This window comes from Podarcis pityusensis (genome assembly GCF_964106645.2).
Source record: "Podarcis pityusensis genome assembly, chromosome: 9".
Lineage (NCBI taxonomy): Eukaryota > Metazoa > Chordata > Lepidosauria > Squamata > Lacertidae > Podarcis > Podarcis pityusensis.
This window is the reverse complement of record NC_138034.1, coordinates 46,572,773-46,590,959: the sequence shown is the minus strand read 5'-3', so window position 1 is coordinate 46,590,959 and position 18,187 is coordinate 46,572,773. Positions and strand designations below refer to the sequence as shown.

The following is an 18,187-nucleotide window of genomic DNA, read 5'->3' as shown; positions in this document are numbered from 1 at the left end:
TACCTCTTGCCGCTTCTCGCGCGGAGACGAGAGAGCGGGAAGAGGGAGTGAGTGACAGCGGCGACCTTCGAAGTGCTCCTCCGTTTCCCCGCCTCCCTCCCTCATTCACTGTGGCGGGACGGTGAAACGGAGTTCCGAAGGCTGGCGGATGAGAGGAGAGGCAGGGAAAGGGGAGAGGCTGGAGGACGAGGACGAAGAGGAAGGAAACATCCCGCTCGCCTCTCCCTTCTGCCGCTTCTTCAGTGTGGCGGGTGGGGAGAATTCATTTTTTGCCTCCGCGCGGGCTGGACGTGCAGCCTGACGCGTCTCCCTGGGTGGCGGGACATGGGTAGGTCGTCGCCGTGGGACGTAACGGAAAAGCCTGTGGGCTCCTGGCCGTCCTTGCCCAAGCTTGCTGGGAAGCGCCAGAAGACCTCCTGCACCTGCGCGGGGTCTTGTGGCACAAGTTGGGGCTGCACACCTTCTCCTCCGTGCCTTCATTTCTCGGGAGGAAGGGTAAATGTTATCCAAGGACCCCCCCCCTTTCCACCCTCCTTTTTTTGGCAAAGTTTTGTTTCTGGGTTAGTCGGCAATCCAATGCATCTTCCACACGGGAACCAGCTCCATTGAATGCCGTGATTTCGCTTCCCAGCACGTAGGTTCGGACGGTCCATCCCTGCCTAACCAACCCCGTTGTAATTTTATTTGTTGGCGGGTGGGATTGAAGGCGCGTTTCAGGGACAAGCTCGCAGTTGAATCAAACACGACACCCCCCCCGGCGCCCTTATTCATATGTGGGAAGCTTTTGTTTACTTGTGAAGGTTATAACGACAGTCTAGAGTTCACCCGTTATGGTGAGAGGAAGGCCAACGAGAAAGGAACTTCGTTGAAGTGTGTGGATGCTGTATTTGCTTTGCCTTATATGTGTGTCTGTTTTCTAAAGCATTGCTCTCTCTGCGGATCCAGTGGCTATTGCTTATTAAAACACCAACGTTAGGAGGCCAGAACAAAATTCTGAAGGTCTGAAACATGCTGATTCTGGCAAATAAAAAAAATGATCTGCCTCCTTTGGGTGATACTATATTACCCTCTTTTTAAAAACTAGTGTGAGAGCCAGAGTAGTTGAGGGTATTGTAGCAGCACACATTGTGAGTGACGTATAGCTCATAACTCTGGCCTCTTGGTAGTGGGTAAGTATCTCTGTATAGGGTTTACAGTGTCAAATAGAATCTGTCCTCCAGATTTGTTTTATAAAAAGGTGCTGAGGGGAAATCTGAAGCCTTTCCTAGTAGCATATATACTCTTAATATTTTGAATTACATACAGAATTTGACTCATTCATACTTTGAACCAGCAGATATGAAGAGAGTTGTGGGTAAGAGAATTCTGGACTGACAAGGTTTACAGGTATGAACAACTTCTGGTTGAGAACCTTAATGTATGTTTTAGTGTGTGGGTGTTGTACAAAAGTGTGGTATGAAAACATTTGTTTCCTTTTTATTCATAAATTACATGGCTGATCTTGTTGTTTTCAGGGTTGTCGTACATTTCGCAGTGTAGATTGCCAGTGATTTATTGTAGGGGGGAAATGGTGTCAACTTTTTCTTTTTGTATATTGCAAAGATAATGCATCCAAACCACGACTAAGACAGTCCTATGCACAGTTAGCTGGGAGTAAGCCACATTATATTAAACAACTTATATATTAATGGACATGAATAGGATTGCACTGTAAATCACATTCCTGATGTTATAATACTGCTGTGTTATTCATGGCCCACTAATTATAGTTTTATTATTTCTGTTCTTTCCTGTTCTCATTTTGATTCCGAATTTCAATGTGTTTATTTGAGGACAGTGTTTCTGAAGCCAAGGTTGTTGCTACAAATATTTCACACACTTTGGGATTAGTAAAGGCTGGTAGATTAAGTTTGCCAACATATTATCTTCTCAACATACTAACCTTGTATGCTATCATTGTGAAACTTTACTTTAGAAATGAAGCATGACTGCAATCATGTTTTTACGCTCTGGAAAAATGCTACCTTATACCAAATATCAAGGTTAATGTGACATTACCAAAAGTTGGGAGGGGGTCATTTGCTAGGCTAACCATCCTGTGTTTCCTTGGGTTTTTCTGTTTGGAGTGTGTCCTTGTGTGAATGAAAAATAACTAGCTTTTGCAGTAATCAAAGTATATTTTGAGCAGAATGTTGTATGTTTGAAAGATCTTACGTACATTCTAGACTTAAAGCACTTCAGCTCCTTGTTAATTTTTCATCCTGTGTTGTAATTGTTGGAAAAAATAGCAACAAAGAACCTTAGCTATCAAATTCCTGACATTGTTCTTGAAGAGTGAGATAGAAATATGATTCTATTGATTTGTTTCCAGTCAAAAAGCTCAGTGGTAAATGAAAAGACGAAATAGCAGTGGTGAAATATTAACTAAGCAATTACATTATGTCAAAGGATAAGGCAGGTTGCTTTTGTTTGCTTTACTTGATAAGCGGTAGATGACCACAGCAATGATACTGAAATGATTTTCAGGAAGGAAAAGTCTCTCAGTGTTCGGCCATAGCTTCTGTTTCTTTAGATGTACATTGCAAAATTTAATACTTTGACCTAGAGCTATCTTACAAAAGTCACATCTTCTATTACCTTAGAGTTTACTTTGGAAAGCATTCTAAAAGATCTCATTTTGGTGATGCAGAAGCAACCTAGTTTTGGAATGCCTACCAATAAAAATATATTCTTGCAACCATCATATTATGTATGAATTTAAGAGATTGAAAAGAGTGTGCATGTTTTAAAATGAAGTTGAAAACAGTGGGAAAGTTCATTCAGTTATTGCAACATTTACAAAATTGAAAGATTTACCCCCCAAAAAAGGGGTGAACCAATCACCTTTCCCTTCACTCAACCAATGCATGCAAATTGAGCTCTCTTTGTAAACTCCTTACAGCTCTTTTCATTGTTACAAGGTGCACATTCTTTTCCAACTACAACAGTTTGTACTCTTGGGATTTTTCCAACATCTTTATCCACTAGGATTCAGTTCCTAAAATTAGGTGGCTCTGTACTCTGTGGTATGTTGCTTATGCCACAGCAAGTATTGCTCTGTTTAAACAGCTGTGTCCTCTGCATTGGTCTAGGCACCCTTATAATTTACCCATTTGCAATACAAAATAATTTAACATGCAGAAGGTTTCTTTTCAATATCTGTGCAGTGTGAACAGCTGTGCAGGTAATAGGCTGTTTCAGTGTGTTTTACATTTTAAAAGGTTTTCATTCTTCTGTTCAGATTGGTTCCTATTCCTGAGTGGGAGATTATCAGCCAAACCTAACCACTGCATATTTTTGCTAGTTAACATAAGAGGGGCTGACACCACAGACCATAGAAAATGTAATTGGTAGAGAGGGCTCTGTGTGTTGTCACTTCCCCTCTTCTCCTGGGAGGGAAGAAATGTATAGTACTTCCTATTGCTCTGTCTCTCTTCCTTTGATCAGCAATGGATGTGGACATGCCTCCACTTGCTCCAGCTTTAGGCATATGCCTGAATCTGGTTATACTATCAATATAAGTATTTTGCCTACATAGCTTTTCCCATTTGTAAAAGAAAACAAACTGGATTAATAGAATGTCTTTCTCCCTTCACTGATATTTGCTGTTGTAGCAGAATTGCAACAAATTGTTGACAGGCAGCTTATTAAAGGTGCATCAAATCAAGTGCTAATAAATTCTACTTCCTTAGTCATTTTCTTAAAGCAAGTACAGGGTTTCTTTTTAATGAAGATTAATGTGCCAGTTTCAAGCATGTTTTTGAAAGTTATATTGCACAATTTCTCTGTGTTTAAACTAGCGTTTGCTTTCATTGGAAATAAGAGTTGTATTTTTACAGTTACGAGGTAAAAAAACAACAGTACTTTTCACCAGTATGTTAAACAGCTCTCTCTGCCCTTTCTCTAGATGTGTTTTGCTAATGGGTGTGAGTAAACTAGATGTCTTATACAGGCGCCTACTTCTCACTAAGCTTTTTATTCAAGGATGGGGAAGACCAGAAGACTTGAAAAGGTAGTTATGCTCACTCATGTTTATATTCCAGATTGGTGTACATGCTCTGTTTTTAGATTTCAAAAAATAGTACCCCCAAAGCTTATATTCTGAGTGCACACTGAAAGCTTAAAACCGTTTTCTTATACTGTATGAAGGAAAAGTTAGAAAAGCATATGTCTCAAATTGAAGGGTAATACTTGTGTTAATACATGTTTAAATTTAAATACTGGTGTCACATTAAAAATAAACAATACTTGTGCAGGAGTTATTAATGTTAACATTGGATATTATAGCATCCTAGGTAGGGGTGGAATTAAAGATCATTCAGGCCAAACAGAGACAAAATTATAAAACACATTTTTGTGTCTTTTATGTAGTAATAGCTGAAACTTAACACTATTTTTTGTCATTAACAGAATATTTGCATTCAGAAAGATTATTGGAAACAGAGAAAAATGTCAAAATCTGGTTTCAAGAGACTATCCAGTGCACATCAACAAGGTATTAAGGTGCATTTATTTTTTAAGTAGTTTACGAGTCTCTGCAGATTTGCAATCCTGATTATGAAAAAGAATAAACATTTGTTCAAAGGGGAGGTATCATTTGTTGAGTTGAAGTATATCTATAGAAAGGAACCTATGCTTGGTAATCTGCATGTTGCTAGAATTCACTAGATATTAGAGGAAGGGCTGTAGCTCAGAGGTAGACCATCTGCCTTGTGTGCAGAAAATCCTTGTTTCAATCTCCAGCACCTTCAGGTAGGGTGCAGATATATTCCCTGCCTGGAGAGTTGCTGTTAGTCAGTGTAGATGATACCGAGCTAGATAGACCAGTGGTCTGACATTGTATAAGGCAGCTTCCTCTGTCCCACCAAATGTTAATGTTTGACAGCTTCAGTAAGCATGCAATGTTGTTACTGTAGGTTGAAGAACAATCAGACTGTAAGATCCTTGATGGACAGTTCATTTCCCCCTTGGCTCATTATGTACCAGATATCATGCCACCAGAATCCATCATAGCAAGGTAAGGACAGGCACCTAATGTAAGTTACGAAATTACAGAGAGTGAGATGAGACGAAATGCTGATGAAAAGGTGACGCATATGTGTGTTAATTTTGAATAAGGATAGGTTTGCATGTTGGCTAGGGCTTTGTCTGCACTGAGTGCCACTGGGAACAGCTCCTTACCTTATGTGCTGAGAGCTCCTCTTCAAATTTTTGTCCCAGTAAGTATAATACTACGATTAAAAAGGTCCTAACTAAACTTCTGCATGCCTTAAGGGACATTTTAGATCCCGTACAACGTTTTCCCCCCCATACACATGTGCCAGTTATTCTGGATTTGCCTTTGATTGGAGAAATGCCATATATGATGGCTAGCAGCAGTTTTAATTATCATGGGAGCTGGAAACATTTTCTGCAATGATGCTTATTACTTAAGAGGGGGGAAATGCATTACTAGTCCTTGATATAAAACATTTTTGTGTGATATTAGTTGCTAGTCTGTTAACTTTATTTCATGTAGGCATAGTTTTCAAATGATTGCTTTCTATTTGATAGGTTTCAGTTTTTAGTACCCAAGCTATGGAACAGCAAATACAGACCAGTGTGCATTCATTTGGCAGGCACTGGCGACCATGTAAGCATACAACATTACTTCATTAATGCTTTTTTTAAAACCTGTTACACTTGTTCTATTTAATTTAATCTTATTAAACTTTTGTCTCTTTAGTACTTTTGGAGACGACGCACGTTAATGGCCCGTCCAATGATCAAAGAGGCCTGCATGGCTTCACTGTTGTTAGAAAACCCTTATTATATCCTTTATATTAAGCAAAATGTATCTGTGAAGCACAGATCTAGAGAGGAAAGATGCTGTTGCCTAGTCATGTGCTTAGTTCCAACACTAATATGGTGAATGGATATGTCAAATATGTAAAAGCATATGAAATGTAAACCATTTATATGTTTCCTGTATAGATTGGTAGCTTGGAAATTGACAAAACTATAGTAAATGACCTGTAAGTGACCTAATGATTATACTTAAGTATGTGTGGTTCTGCTTGAAAAGAAATCATATATTCTGTGGATATTTTGCAACTCTTAAATCTCCAAAAGCATAAATAACTCAAATTAATGTTGTGTGTATGTAATCATATATAAAGTTAAGCTATATGCAAATAGACTCCAGGGCATCATTATCTAAAATTAGACACATTTTAAATGCAGCTTGGGGAGGGCATGAGGACTATTTAGAGAGAAAAATAATAGGAAAAGAATGCATTGCTCCACTTGATTGCCATGTTTTCATTTGGCTTGTCACAGTTAAGAGATTCAGTTTCCAAATTACCAACCAGCAGTCTTTCATAAAATATTAGTTTTCTGTCTCCCTGTTTGAGGCCGCTGCATTAATTTATCTATCAATAAATCTGAGGTTTTTTTAAAATCCAATCCTCTTCTGTTGGCGTTTTGATAACACAAAAATGGAAATCTGTCACCAATTGGGCAGCTGTTAACAAATTCTGAATTACTTTCTTATAGAGATATTATTTTATCCCATGATGTAGCCCAAGAGGGCAAAAATTTAATTCACATATTATAATTTTCTTAATACTAGTTGGCAGCAATTAAACATTCAGAATGTTTGTGTGGAACGTGTCTGGATCATGGCCATTATTCTAAGCAATGTTACTGAAATTCCTAATAAAGCAGTAAGACAAGTTTTTCATATTGCTGTTTAGTTATATATAATGACTTGCCTAGATAAGTCATTCAATGATTGAAATGTTACGCATGTGTGAACTCAAATCTCCTATGTCTAACATAATGCATGAGCTCACATTAAAGGTAAAGGTAAAGGGACCCCTGACCATTAGGTCCAATCGTGATTGACTCTGGGGTTGCGGCGCTCATCTCGCTTTATTGGCTGACGGAGCCGGCGTACAGCTTCCGGGTCATGTGGCCGGCATGACAAAGCCACTTCTGGCGAACCAGAGCAGCACACGGAAACGCCGTTTACCTTCCCACCGGAGCGGTACCTATTCATCTACTTGCACTATGACGTGCTTTCAAACTGCTAGGTTGGCAGGAGCAGGGACCGAGCAACGGGAGCTCACCCCGTCGCGGGGATTCAAACCACCGACCTTCTGATCGGCAAGTTCTAGGCTCTATGGTTTAACCCACAGCACCACCCACGTCCCTCACATTACCTCCTGTTAAATTGTTAAATTGCAAGCCTAAACCCACACAGTTAAAATAACTTTTATTTTAGTGTGCACATTTATTTTTTAAAAAAACCTTTAAATATAAATTGTAATGAAAATGTTGAGACTCAAAAGGTATATACATTTCCATATTAATTTCTTTGACTCTTATCTGTACATGGATGCAGAAAACCCAAGGATCAGTTGTAAGTATTAGCAATGTACTGTATTCTGAGATACATTTAGGAAATATACTGCTTAAAATTTACAAGTTATATCTTATTTCTGATGTATCGTGTTTATTTGACTTTATTCCTTTTTGCGAGAAACTCATTTTAAGCCACAATGGTCAATAATACAAATAGGAATATTGCATTCTGCCACTTTAGGGGCTACATAACCTTTTAAAGTTGCTACCTTCTGCATACCTTGAATGTGAGACGGTTTTGGTAACTGTGTTAATGCTGAATGTCTTCAAATCCTTTATATAAGCTATTTCTAGAAATAACCTTGTTCCAAGTATGCAGCAACTTGGTGTTGCAAGATGTTCAGATGTATGAAAACTAGGTCATTTCATAGAGTGCCAATCGCTGTAAATAAATTTCACAGTGAAGGCTTTATGTGGCTGTAGCATTTCACTTGTTTGTTTTGCCAACCATTTTGAGTGAATAGTGGCAGCTTTCCCCAACTGAGAAGGGGAGGATAATACATTCCTCATCTCTGCATTCTTCCCTTCTGTTTCCCCAAATTAGCAAAGTGCTCTGAACAAGCATAGCATGATGGATTCCAACCGGCACCAGAGCTATCCATCGTAAAGTTAAATTGTTGCAGTATACTTGTAATACTTCATAGCAGACAAAACTGCTGTATAGCTACAGTACTTGGAAAATAAATCCTGTAACTTCAATGCAGGTATCTCTGCAAAACAAATTTGTTTAATACTGTAGCACATTTGAAATTCTGGCCTTAATAGTAATTGTAGCTTGATTGATAAGTTGCACAAAGTCCACAGCTTTTCTTCATCTGGCATTATCAATATTTTGAGGCCTTTTTGTCATAAAGCAACTTTATAAAGAAAATATTTTATTTTATTGGCCAAAATCCATTGCTGGCAGTTTTGTGTGGACTGTGCTCCTGTTAACTGTAGTTCAAATAGCTACAATAAATAGTTGGGCCAGTTTGTCCCAGCAGCAGCTACTAGGTTTAAATATAATCATAACCCTGCATCAAATTAAATGAGAGAGAGTTTTCATGAGGACAGTGATCTGAATTGTAGAAGATATGATTACAGATACATTTGTTAATATATATATGTAAAGTTTGCCTTTCTTTTCTCGGGAGAAAAGAAGATCATGTCTAAAAAATGTCTCTGACCTGTTTGTCATGGGAGGAGCTCTTGTGCTAGAATCAGCTGTTCTTCTGCACTGGTTAGAAAGAGAAGGCTATGGACCCCTTGGGATGACAGGAATATCCATGGGAGGACATGTAAGAACCTTTATTTGAAAAATAGTAAATCACTTGAAGCTTACATATGTCTATCATTAGCTGGTTTTAAGTGTTGTAAAATAAGTTACAGTATAAGTGAGTTATCTAAATCACATGACATAGACATGAAAAATGGCCTTACATTTTCATATTCCATTAAAATGAATACTGAATATAGTTTGATCAAATTCTTATTAAATTTCAAGTTTACGTCCTGGCACACATCCCAGGTACAAACCCATGAAACATAAGAAGTATTGTTGGCCTATCACTTACCTTAGACAAGTCTGTCTCAGCAAGTCTGTTGTGAAGATTAAACGAGAACCTTACTTATGTTACTCAGTGATCCTTGGAAAAAGGACCTTAGGATTTGTATTAAAGAGGGAAGGAGGATTCCTTGGAAGAAGGATTTGTATTGGATGCATATATAATGATTAAAATTATGAAATGCTTTTCAAAATCTGAAGTTTTAGATGATATTTTTATATAAATGCCACTTAAGTTCGTTGTGAATAAAATCTGGAAGGGGAAAGAACTGGGAAGGGTTTTTTTGTATTCTAAAATATGTTGAGGGGTGAAAGCTATTTCTCTCAGGTAGTGATTTCATTTTACTTGTGCTTATGAAAACAAAATAAGTCTGTCGCTCCCTAAGGAATTATGAAACCAAGTGTGCTGTATAATTTATTTCAATTTGCAGTAAATGCATTGTGTGTGTAAAGAAAACAGATAAAGATTTACGTTAAAGGATTTTGGAAGAAAAATACTGAGGTGACTAATACAATACAAATCACAGGCACTATTCATCTTCGGTGACAAGCAGTATGTAATCTGAAAAAAATATTGTATTGTCTTCTATTTGACAGATGGCATCATTAGCAGTGTCAAACTGGCCTAAACCGTTGCCACTAGTTCCTTGTCTCTCCTGGTCTACAGCCTCTGGTGTTTTTACTACGGTAATCTATTTGTAGTGTACAATGCCAACAAGTGGGAAACCAAAAGGCTTCAAAGCCTTATTAATCAGGTTTGATTTATTGTTGGGGTATTTCATAGTAGAAATACTTTGTGTTCTTGGGGTTAGGGTAGAGTTACCAAATTTTGAATTGAGGAGAAACTTTTTTTAAATAGTTATTCCATCTCTTAGTACCTCCACAAACACTCCATTTTTAAAATGCTTTATGAGGTATGAAAGGCAGCTGAGTGAAACATGCAAACCTAAAGCTTCCATGGTTCTTTGATCCTTGCCCTTGTTTGTAGATGTGTCCAGAGATGTTTTCACAACTCATGGGGAAACTTTGCTAAAATGATATAAATTAAAATTATTTTTGTATAGTTGGTTTCTTTAGAATAAGAGTTCATAATGCCTTGTCACTGCTTTATAATGTCTTTAATTTCAGGGTGTACTGAGCAAAGCAGTGAACTGGAGACAGCTTGAGAAACAGTATTATTCAGAGAGTGTTTATGAAGAAGAGATCATTCAAATGCTTGAATATTGTGGAGTAGGTATAATTTTATTTTTCATACTAAATATTAGCTGCACAGTTTCACCACTGAAAACATGTCACAGTGCTCAAGCATTTCAGCAAAAACATTAGATATGAAACTATAGGATTTGTTATACAAATATTCTTGTCAAAAGATGCATTAACATTGTTTTTTTAAAAAATGCATTACCCTTCTACTCTTTTTTATTTTTACACTGGTGAATGGTGGATTGTGAGAGAGCTTGTCAAACTACAGTATGTGGTTAGGAAGGAGCATTTTCATCGTATGACTAGAACCAACCAGAGCATTTAACCAGAAAATTGAATTTTTGGATTGCTTTTGTAAAAAAATAATACTGCATTTCCTCTTACATTTTGTATGTTGGTTGCTAAACGGCTCCCATGTTTGTTACATGTTCACCAAAAATTTAGTAAACAACATAGCTGTTCATAGATGCTTAGAAATTATAACTAGGGATTATTTCTTGTTATCAGGTTATCAAAAACATTAACGTAAGGATCCATAGGTAGAATATCAGATGCTGTCTTTTCAATAGGATAATGTAATGGGCCACCTGTCTCATTTCTCTTCAATAATAATAATAATAATAATAATAATAATTTATTAGGGACACAGGTGGTGCTGTGGTCTAAACCACTGAGCCTAGGGCTTGCTGATCGGAAGGTTGGCGGTTCAAATCCCCGCGATGGGGTGAGCTCCCATTGTTCAGTCCCAGCTCCTGCCCACCTAGCAGTTCGAAAGCACATCAAAGTGCACCTTTACCTTTATTATTTATACCCCACCCATCTGGCTGGGTTTCCCTAGCCACTCTGGGCGGCTTCCAACTGAATATTAAAAACACAATAAAGCATCAAACATTAAAAACTTCCCTAAACAGGGCCGCATTCAGATGTCTTTTAAAAGTAAGATGGTTGCTTATTGCCTTGACATCTGCTGGGAAGGTGTTCCACAGGGCAGGCGCCACTAACGAGAAGGCCCTTCCTGGTTCCCTGTAACCTCACTTCTCACAGCGAGGGAACCTCCAGAAGGCCCTCGATGCTGGACCTCAGTGTCCGGGTTGAACAATGGGGGTGGAGACGCTCCTTCAGGTATACAGTAGTACCTTGGTTTGCAACTGCTTTGTATTGCAACTGTTTTGGATTACAACCACGTCAAACCCGGAAGTGCGTGTCCCTTTTTTTGGATTACAACCTGTGTTTTTTTTTTTGGATTACAACCAATTTTGGGGGGAAGGCCACATTGGCGAAAGCATGCCTTGGGTTACAACCTGTTTTGGTTTACAACCAGACCTCCGGAATGGATTATGGTTGTAAACCAAGGTACCACTGTACAGGACCGAGGCCGTTTAGTTCTCCTGACAGTGGCCAGATGTTGGGGGGTTTTTTTAGACCACTGTTGCAGAATGTGGAGGAGGGCTTCTTCTTCTTCTTTGGCGATAACTCATAGCCGAGTAAGATTGTCCTCCGTGAACACAGTATTAATGGTGTGTCCCTAGGTGACTCTAGGAGGCCAATTTTGGATCCACACGTCCTTTTACAGTGGGTACATGGGTTTCTGGATGGGAGTTGATCATTGTGAGGGTTTGACAAACGTGCCTTCCTCTTCGCTTGTTTCTTCCTTTCATCCTCAGTTTGAGTATCTTCAAAGTCCATGACACCTTTGGTAAAGGCTGTTCTCCAATTGGAGCGCTTGCAGGCCAGTGTTTCCCAATTCTCAGTGTTTATACTGCATTTTGTTAGATTTGCCTTGAAAGAGTCTTTAAACCTCTTTTGTGAACCACCAGCATTACGCTTTTCATTTTTAAGTTCGGAATAGAGTAGTTGCTTTGGAAGACTATAATCAGGCAACCGCACAAATGACCAGTCCAACGAAGTTGATGTTGAAGAATCATTGCTTCAACACTGGTGATCTTTGCTTCTTACAGTACACTGACATTAGTTCACTTCCCAAGTGATATGTAAAATTTTTCAGAGACTCTTTTGAGGATTTGGAGATAGTGTTTATAAGTGGTGCATGTTTCACAAGCGTACAGTAAGATTGGTAGTACAATAGCTCTGTAAACAAGCATTTTGGTTTCCCTGCAAATGTCCTGGGCCTCAAACACTCTGCACTTCAATCGAGAGAAAACTGCACTCACAGAGCTCAGGTGATGCTGGATTTCGGCATCAATGTCTGCCCTTGTGAAAAAATAACTGCCAAGGTAGGAAAAATAGTCAACATTTTCCAACATTACACCGTTAAGTTGGATTTGTGGTGCAGCAGAAGGGTTGTTTTGTGCTTGTTGGTGCAGCACTTGGGTTTTTTGGATGTTGAGCGATAGGCCAAGCTTTTCATAAACCTCTGTGAAGATATTTAGGGTGGTTTGGAGGTCATGCTCTGAGTTTGGACACACTACGTCGTCTTCAGCATATTGAAGCTCTATGATGGAAGTTATGGTAACCTTCCTCTTTGTTTTCAGCCTAACTTAAGAGTGTTCCATCTGTTCAATATATGTTTTCTACCCCGGTGGGGAGTTTCCCTTTGACAATGCTCCTTGCACTCCTGGCTCTATCCCTTTTAGTTAGGAAGTAATTATAGGAGGACTTGGAGAAATGTGGCAGTGGCAGAAGAAGGGTTCTTTATCCTCCTACTCACCTGCACAGTCTTTTCCAGCTGTTTCATATTTTGCATAGGAAACAAAAAAGCAGTGACTAGATGTGCTAGGAGGCCACTAATGGAAGATGCCGAGTTGTTGCTACATCAAGTGACTGCTGGTAAAACTATTCCCTGGAATTTCTGAAGATGATGGAGAATAGAAAACTTGGGTTTTTTGGTGTTTCCAATGCTAGTTATTTGTAATGAGCTTCTAAAATAGTGGGACTAAAATGTCCTCCTCCTAGTAAGAAAATTATAAATCAGTGGGAAAGCATCTTGTTCTCTAGGAACCTTTATTTTATGTTAAGCAGAACTGACAACTACATATCTTGCATATTCCTTTACCCTTTCCGGTGGAGTTGGTACTGTATGCGTTGCAAGTACTCAGCGTTAGGTAACAGAATACACACAACAGCCTATATTGTTGTAAACTGCTTGGGCTTTTTTTTAACAATCAAGTGTTATATAACTTTTATGAAATAAAATAATGAATAAATAATCCATTTTCCAACCAAGTGCCCTCTAGATACTTTGAGAAAGCCTAGTGTAGAATGAGGATGATTTAATCATTTATGATAGGGGAGAGGACACTATGTTGAGATTTCTGCCTTTCTCTCTAAGGACGCTTGTGGATGTGCTTGCATTTGCACAGATTTCAAATTTCTGAAAATAAACACCCACCCCAGATACAGTTAAATTAAAAGTTGTTAACATAGGGGTGCATTCATAAGGCAGTTTCATATAAGCCAAAGGTTGGGATATGTCACTTTAGTCTTTTCTATGTTTACATAGTTTAAGTGACTCACATTAGAAATTAAATTGTTCTCAAGATTCAACACTATCAATTGTATCTTATATAATGTAAGAGATATTTGGTGTTGTAGTCACCATATATTTGGGAAGTGTCTTGAGTTAAAATATAAACACTGCCATATTCTTTTAGAGCAGCGGTCACCAGCCGTGCCCTCCAGATGTTGCTGCACTTCAGCTTCCATCATCCCTGACTTAGTAGCATTCTAAGTAAAGTTCATGGCAATTGGGAGTCCCACTAGCATCCAGAACGCACTACATTAGATACCCCTGAATTACAGTAATGGAACATCTAGCTCATTCAAGAGAGCAAATTATAGAAGTTGCCACATACTAAACCCCCCCCCCCCACTGAGCAAATGTTTTAGGGTTACCAGAGTAACTGATACCTTACAGGATATCTACCTAATATTCAAAGTGTCTTAATTGAATAGATATTTTTGTTTAGACAGATTCATTCAAGATGGGACAAGACTTTGTTAAAAATTCTCCTGGCAGTGTGGACAGTTTAAGCAATCTGGATCTGCATTCCGGTATGCTGAACCTGGATACCAGAAGCAAAGTTCTATCTTCGGAAGCTGGTCACTGCATTAGCAGTAGCAGAACTCCTCTAAGTGCCTCAGCGGAAGGACTGTTAGTGCAAGAGGCGTCCAAAATGCAGTGCATAAACCAGACGTTTTCAACCAGCAGCAGTAGCAATAAGGATTTTACCAGTAATCAGAAGCATCTGATAAGTGGAAAAAGGGACAGTTTACAAAGAGAATCTTTAAGATTCATGAAAGGGGTGATGGACGAATGTACTCATGTAGCTAATTTTTCAGGTACATGTTATTTTAACACAGTTTTGAAATTGTTCTTTTTGCTGCCCTCTGCCTACTTCCACCCTGTTAAGTAATACTTCTGTTTTTTATGTTTTCTTTCTCCAAATTTTCATTTCTGCATTTCTAATCTCTGAGCACATAAAGCATTTAAACTTGATTTTTTCCCCTTTCTTCTTTATATCCAGTGGTGTCTAGTTTGTCTCATAGGACTAGAAATGTAGCTTATATCGTAAGTTGCATAGTCTGTGGAGTTATTTGAAGCCTCACATGATCACTAACAGCATAATTCTCTGGTCTGCACAAGGCAAAAAGCAGATAGGGTTGAACACAGCCGTTGCTTCATTGTAAATTATGGTGAACTGGTGGAACAGCAGCTAGATCAATACCTATCAACATGCAAAGCTTTGTGTGAGCAGAGAATATATAGTAGCGGCTAGTGACATAAATATAAGTGGGACTAGGGCTCCTTGTTCTGCAAGGCGAGGACCAAAACATATTGAAATGAAAAAATTGAGCACCAGGGCCAATTATTCTCAACAAAGCCCAGCAGAAAAACAAAATGCAATACTGTGCCATAGACCATGCAACATGTTGAAATGATAGGGCATGGCCATAGACAATACCCCACTACCCCATGTGTCTATGAACCAAAAAGGAGAAAACACAGGGAAGGAGGCCACAAGGTCAACATGAGACCATTACAGATCACAAGATGATGCTAACTTATACTAGAGCAGGTTATTAGGCTATAAGGTGGTTCTTCAGCAGGATCAAGAAAGCTGGTTTCATGTTCAGAACTTATTGTATGTGGACTAATTTTCCTTTGCTGTTCTTTCCCATTCCTGTGTAATCTAACATAAGCTACTGACAGTGTTGCTTCAGCAGTAAAAGAGAACTAAGGCTACATTAAATAGTTGCCATTTGCTGAAGGCATAATTGTGAATTGTGGATTCCCATGCAATTACCTTGTAATTTTAACCTTTCTGTAACATTGTCTTCCGAACTAAAGATAGCATATTTAGCTTTAAAGAGCTTTGTTCCTTGTTCTCAGTTCCAGTTGATCCAACACTGATCATAGTAGTTCAAGCCAAGGAGGATGCTTATGTTCCAAGAACTGGTGTACGTAGCCTTCAAGAAATATGGCCCGGATGTGAAATAAGATACTTGGAAGGAGGTCATGTTAGTGCATACCTTTTCAAACAAGGGTTGTTCAGGTGAGGCATTGATTAAGCAATGAAAATCGAACAAATTTTTATACTCTACTACTACTGCATCTCTTAAGTGCTAAGTATACATATTTTGTTGTGGCAGTCTAAAAGTTGCCTGCATTCAACAGACTTAGGCCACTTCAAAGCTAGTAATGTCATGGTTCTGTGCTATGTAAACAAGCTGAACTGAGTCTTGGGCTTATGAACTCCTGTCTCCTCAGTTTGAGCCAGGCTTGTTTTAACAAACCATAGTTTAAAATAACTATAGAGTTCCCACCTAGCTTGGATGTAGTCTGAAACAGAAAATGTATACTGCCAGGTTGTTACAACAGTGAAGTGGTGGTGTATAAACCTAGGTTCTCTTCTCATTTATTTAGTGCTAAATGACAGCATTACATCTGAAATGAGCTTTATTTCCTATTCAGTTCTGTTTTATATTTCAGTTGTTGTATTTGTTACCCCTAAATTATGGATTTCTGAGATTTGTGGCTTTGTTTATAATTGGCAGGAAGTACCCAGCATTGCCCAGGAATTTTAAAAAACACTTTTGTTGTGTGTTTTATAAATGGATAGTGTAATCTGTGAGTTTTGACTCATGACACTCAAAATAAGTGAAGTCACACCAAGTCAAGTTTGGTCCATCAACTTGAATTAAAATTATGTCCATTGTTCAAATGTCAATGAAGACTGCTGCACTCCCCCCGCCCCCCCGGACCTGGAACCCTCATGCTGGGTTTGGTGATGATTTATTTAGAGGCAGCCAAATCTATGCCAAAAAAATTCCGAAGTCCTGTATTGCTCCGCTAAATTGAATCAAAATGGCACCTAGCAGCCAAACATTGCTGAAGACAACTGCCCCCACCCTGGCAACTTTCATGCCAAGTTAGGCAACAGTATTTCAAGTGGTGGCTGAAGATATGCAAAAAAATGGGCATAGTCGTGGCAAAGTTGTGTTTTATTCCATCATTTCTATTTTAAACTGGCATGCTGAATTCAAATATCAATGTAGGCTACCACCCCAATTCAGGAACCCTCAATTTTGGCAACTATATCTCAAGAAGTATCCGAATGCTGAAAACAGACAAATGGACATTTTTCTAAAATTTATAGTAGAAGCAGGTGCTAAAATCTTTTGTTAGAACACTGTGCTGCATCTGGACAAAAAAATCTTATAAATTATTAGTGTACCTTCATTAATTTTGTTGATCTTCTCTTTCTCTTAGACAAGCTATATATGATGCCTTTGAACGCTTTCTCCAGAAATATGCTGTATAGCTCTGTCCTTTGGAACCGCTCTATATAGACTTGTTCTGAGCTCTTTTTTACATGGATCCTCATGTTGACTTCATGTGGCGAACAAGTCAGACATAAGTTCAGTTAAGTCACCAACTGGACGGTAAATTGAACTTGACGTTATATCAGAATGAAATCAACCAATTTCAAACTTGCACCAGTCATGCCAATGACAATTTTAGCACAATTTCTTAATACAGGTAATGTATGTCTAAAGAATAGGCTGATTTTTAAGACTATTGTTATTTCGAGAGTACACTCATCCTTTGAAGAGAGACCAATACAGGCTGCTTAAATTTGGTTTATGTAAATTTTAGCATAAGTTTCACACCCCAGGTTGTCACTAGGACTAGGAATTCAAAAATTCCTTCAGGGAGACCAGCTAGACTCTCAATAATGAGCTCAACTTGAAAAGTTTATTCATAATAAAAATTATTAAGATGGCCTATGCAGACTCTGGGGAGTAGGCAGCTACATACTCCCATAATCTTCCCAGTGTTCCCTGGCCCTATTTCAACTTCAGTTGGAAGACCAAAGTTTGCACATTACTTTCCTGCACCTCATAATTGGATCTTTAAAACTATTTGTCCACCTTTAATCATTTAAAGCAGCATGCTAGGTGTGCTCTTATTTTAAAATGGAGGGAGGAGGTGCGTACTTCAGTTGAGGAATCATAAAATGTTAATTGACTGAATTGTTACACCTTAAATGAAAATAAAGTGTGAATCCTTCTGTATATGTTGCATGTTTAATGTTGGTTTTCTTACAAACTATTTTGCATCATGTTGCAGGAAAGAGGGATTAACTTCATTTGGATCCAACCTAATATTGTAGTTAATTCCTCTTTAGTTCCATTGAAATCAGTGGGACAAGTTAATCAAGACTAAGTTGACTCTCAATATTTTTAATGGGATGAAAGTGACCATCTTCATTTGGATCCAATCCTTATTATCCCAGCATTCCCCATGCTGTCTCCCACATAGTTCCAGAAGGTCCCCCAACACTCCAGAACAGCCTTCAATGGGGCTGCTGTGTTTCAGGGAGCAGGACTTGGTGAAAATAAATCCCCCCATTATTCAGTGGTTGCATCCTGTGACTTGAGCTAGGCTCACAGAAGCTCTTCATCTTACCCATTATATTTTCTTTCATATTATATGGAAGCTAGTATGTGCTGTTGAATTTGATAAAATATTATTGT

The 18,187-nt window shown here is 38.5% G+C and overlaps 1 protein-coding gene across 8 annotated transcripts; it reads left to right on the top strand.

Annotated features, from left to right (window-relative positions):
* Window positions 1–17: 17 nt before the first annotated feature.
* ABHD18 (abhydrolase domain containing 18) lies at window positions 18–17,725 on the top strand. 8 transcript variants are annotated; one of them, XM_081022010.1, is made up of 14 exons: window positions 18–251; window positions 1,337–1,386; window positions 3,947–4,051; window positions 4,450–4,534; window positions 4,956–5,056; window positions 5,593–5,671; window positions 5,765–5,851; window positions 7,416–7,441; window positions 8,582–8,720; window positions 9,584–9,673; window positions 10,115–10,216; window positions 14,116–14,488; window positions 15,540–15,702; window positions 16,920–17,725. In XM_081022010.1, exons 3-14 carry the CDS (start codon window positions 3,960–3,962, stop codon window positions 16,969–16,971), a joined length of 1,389 nt encoding a protein of 462 aa, XP_080878136.1. In that variant the 5' UTR covers window positions 18–251; window positions 1,337–1,386; window positions 3,947–3,959; the 3' UTR covers window positions 16,972–17,725. The 8 variants fall into 8 exon arrangements, with proteins under 8 accessions (XP_080878136.1, XP_080878140.1, XP_080878138.1 ...); XM_081022014.1 differs by having other exon boundaries at window positions 1,334–1,386; XM_081022012.1 differs by having other exon boundaries at window positions 18–328.
* The last annotated feature ends 462 nt before the right edge of the window (window positions 17,726–18,187 follow it).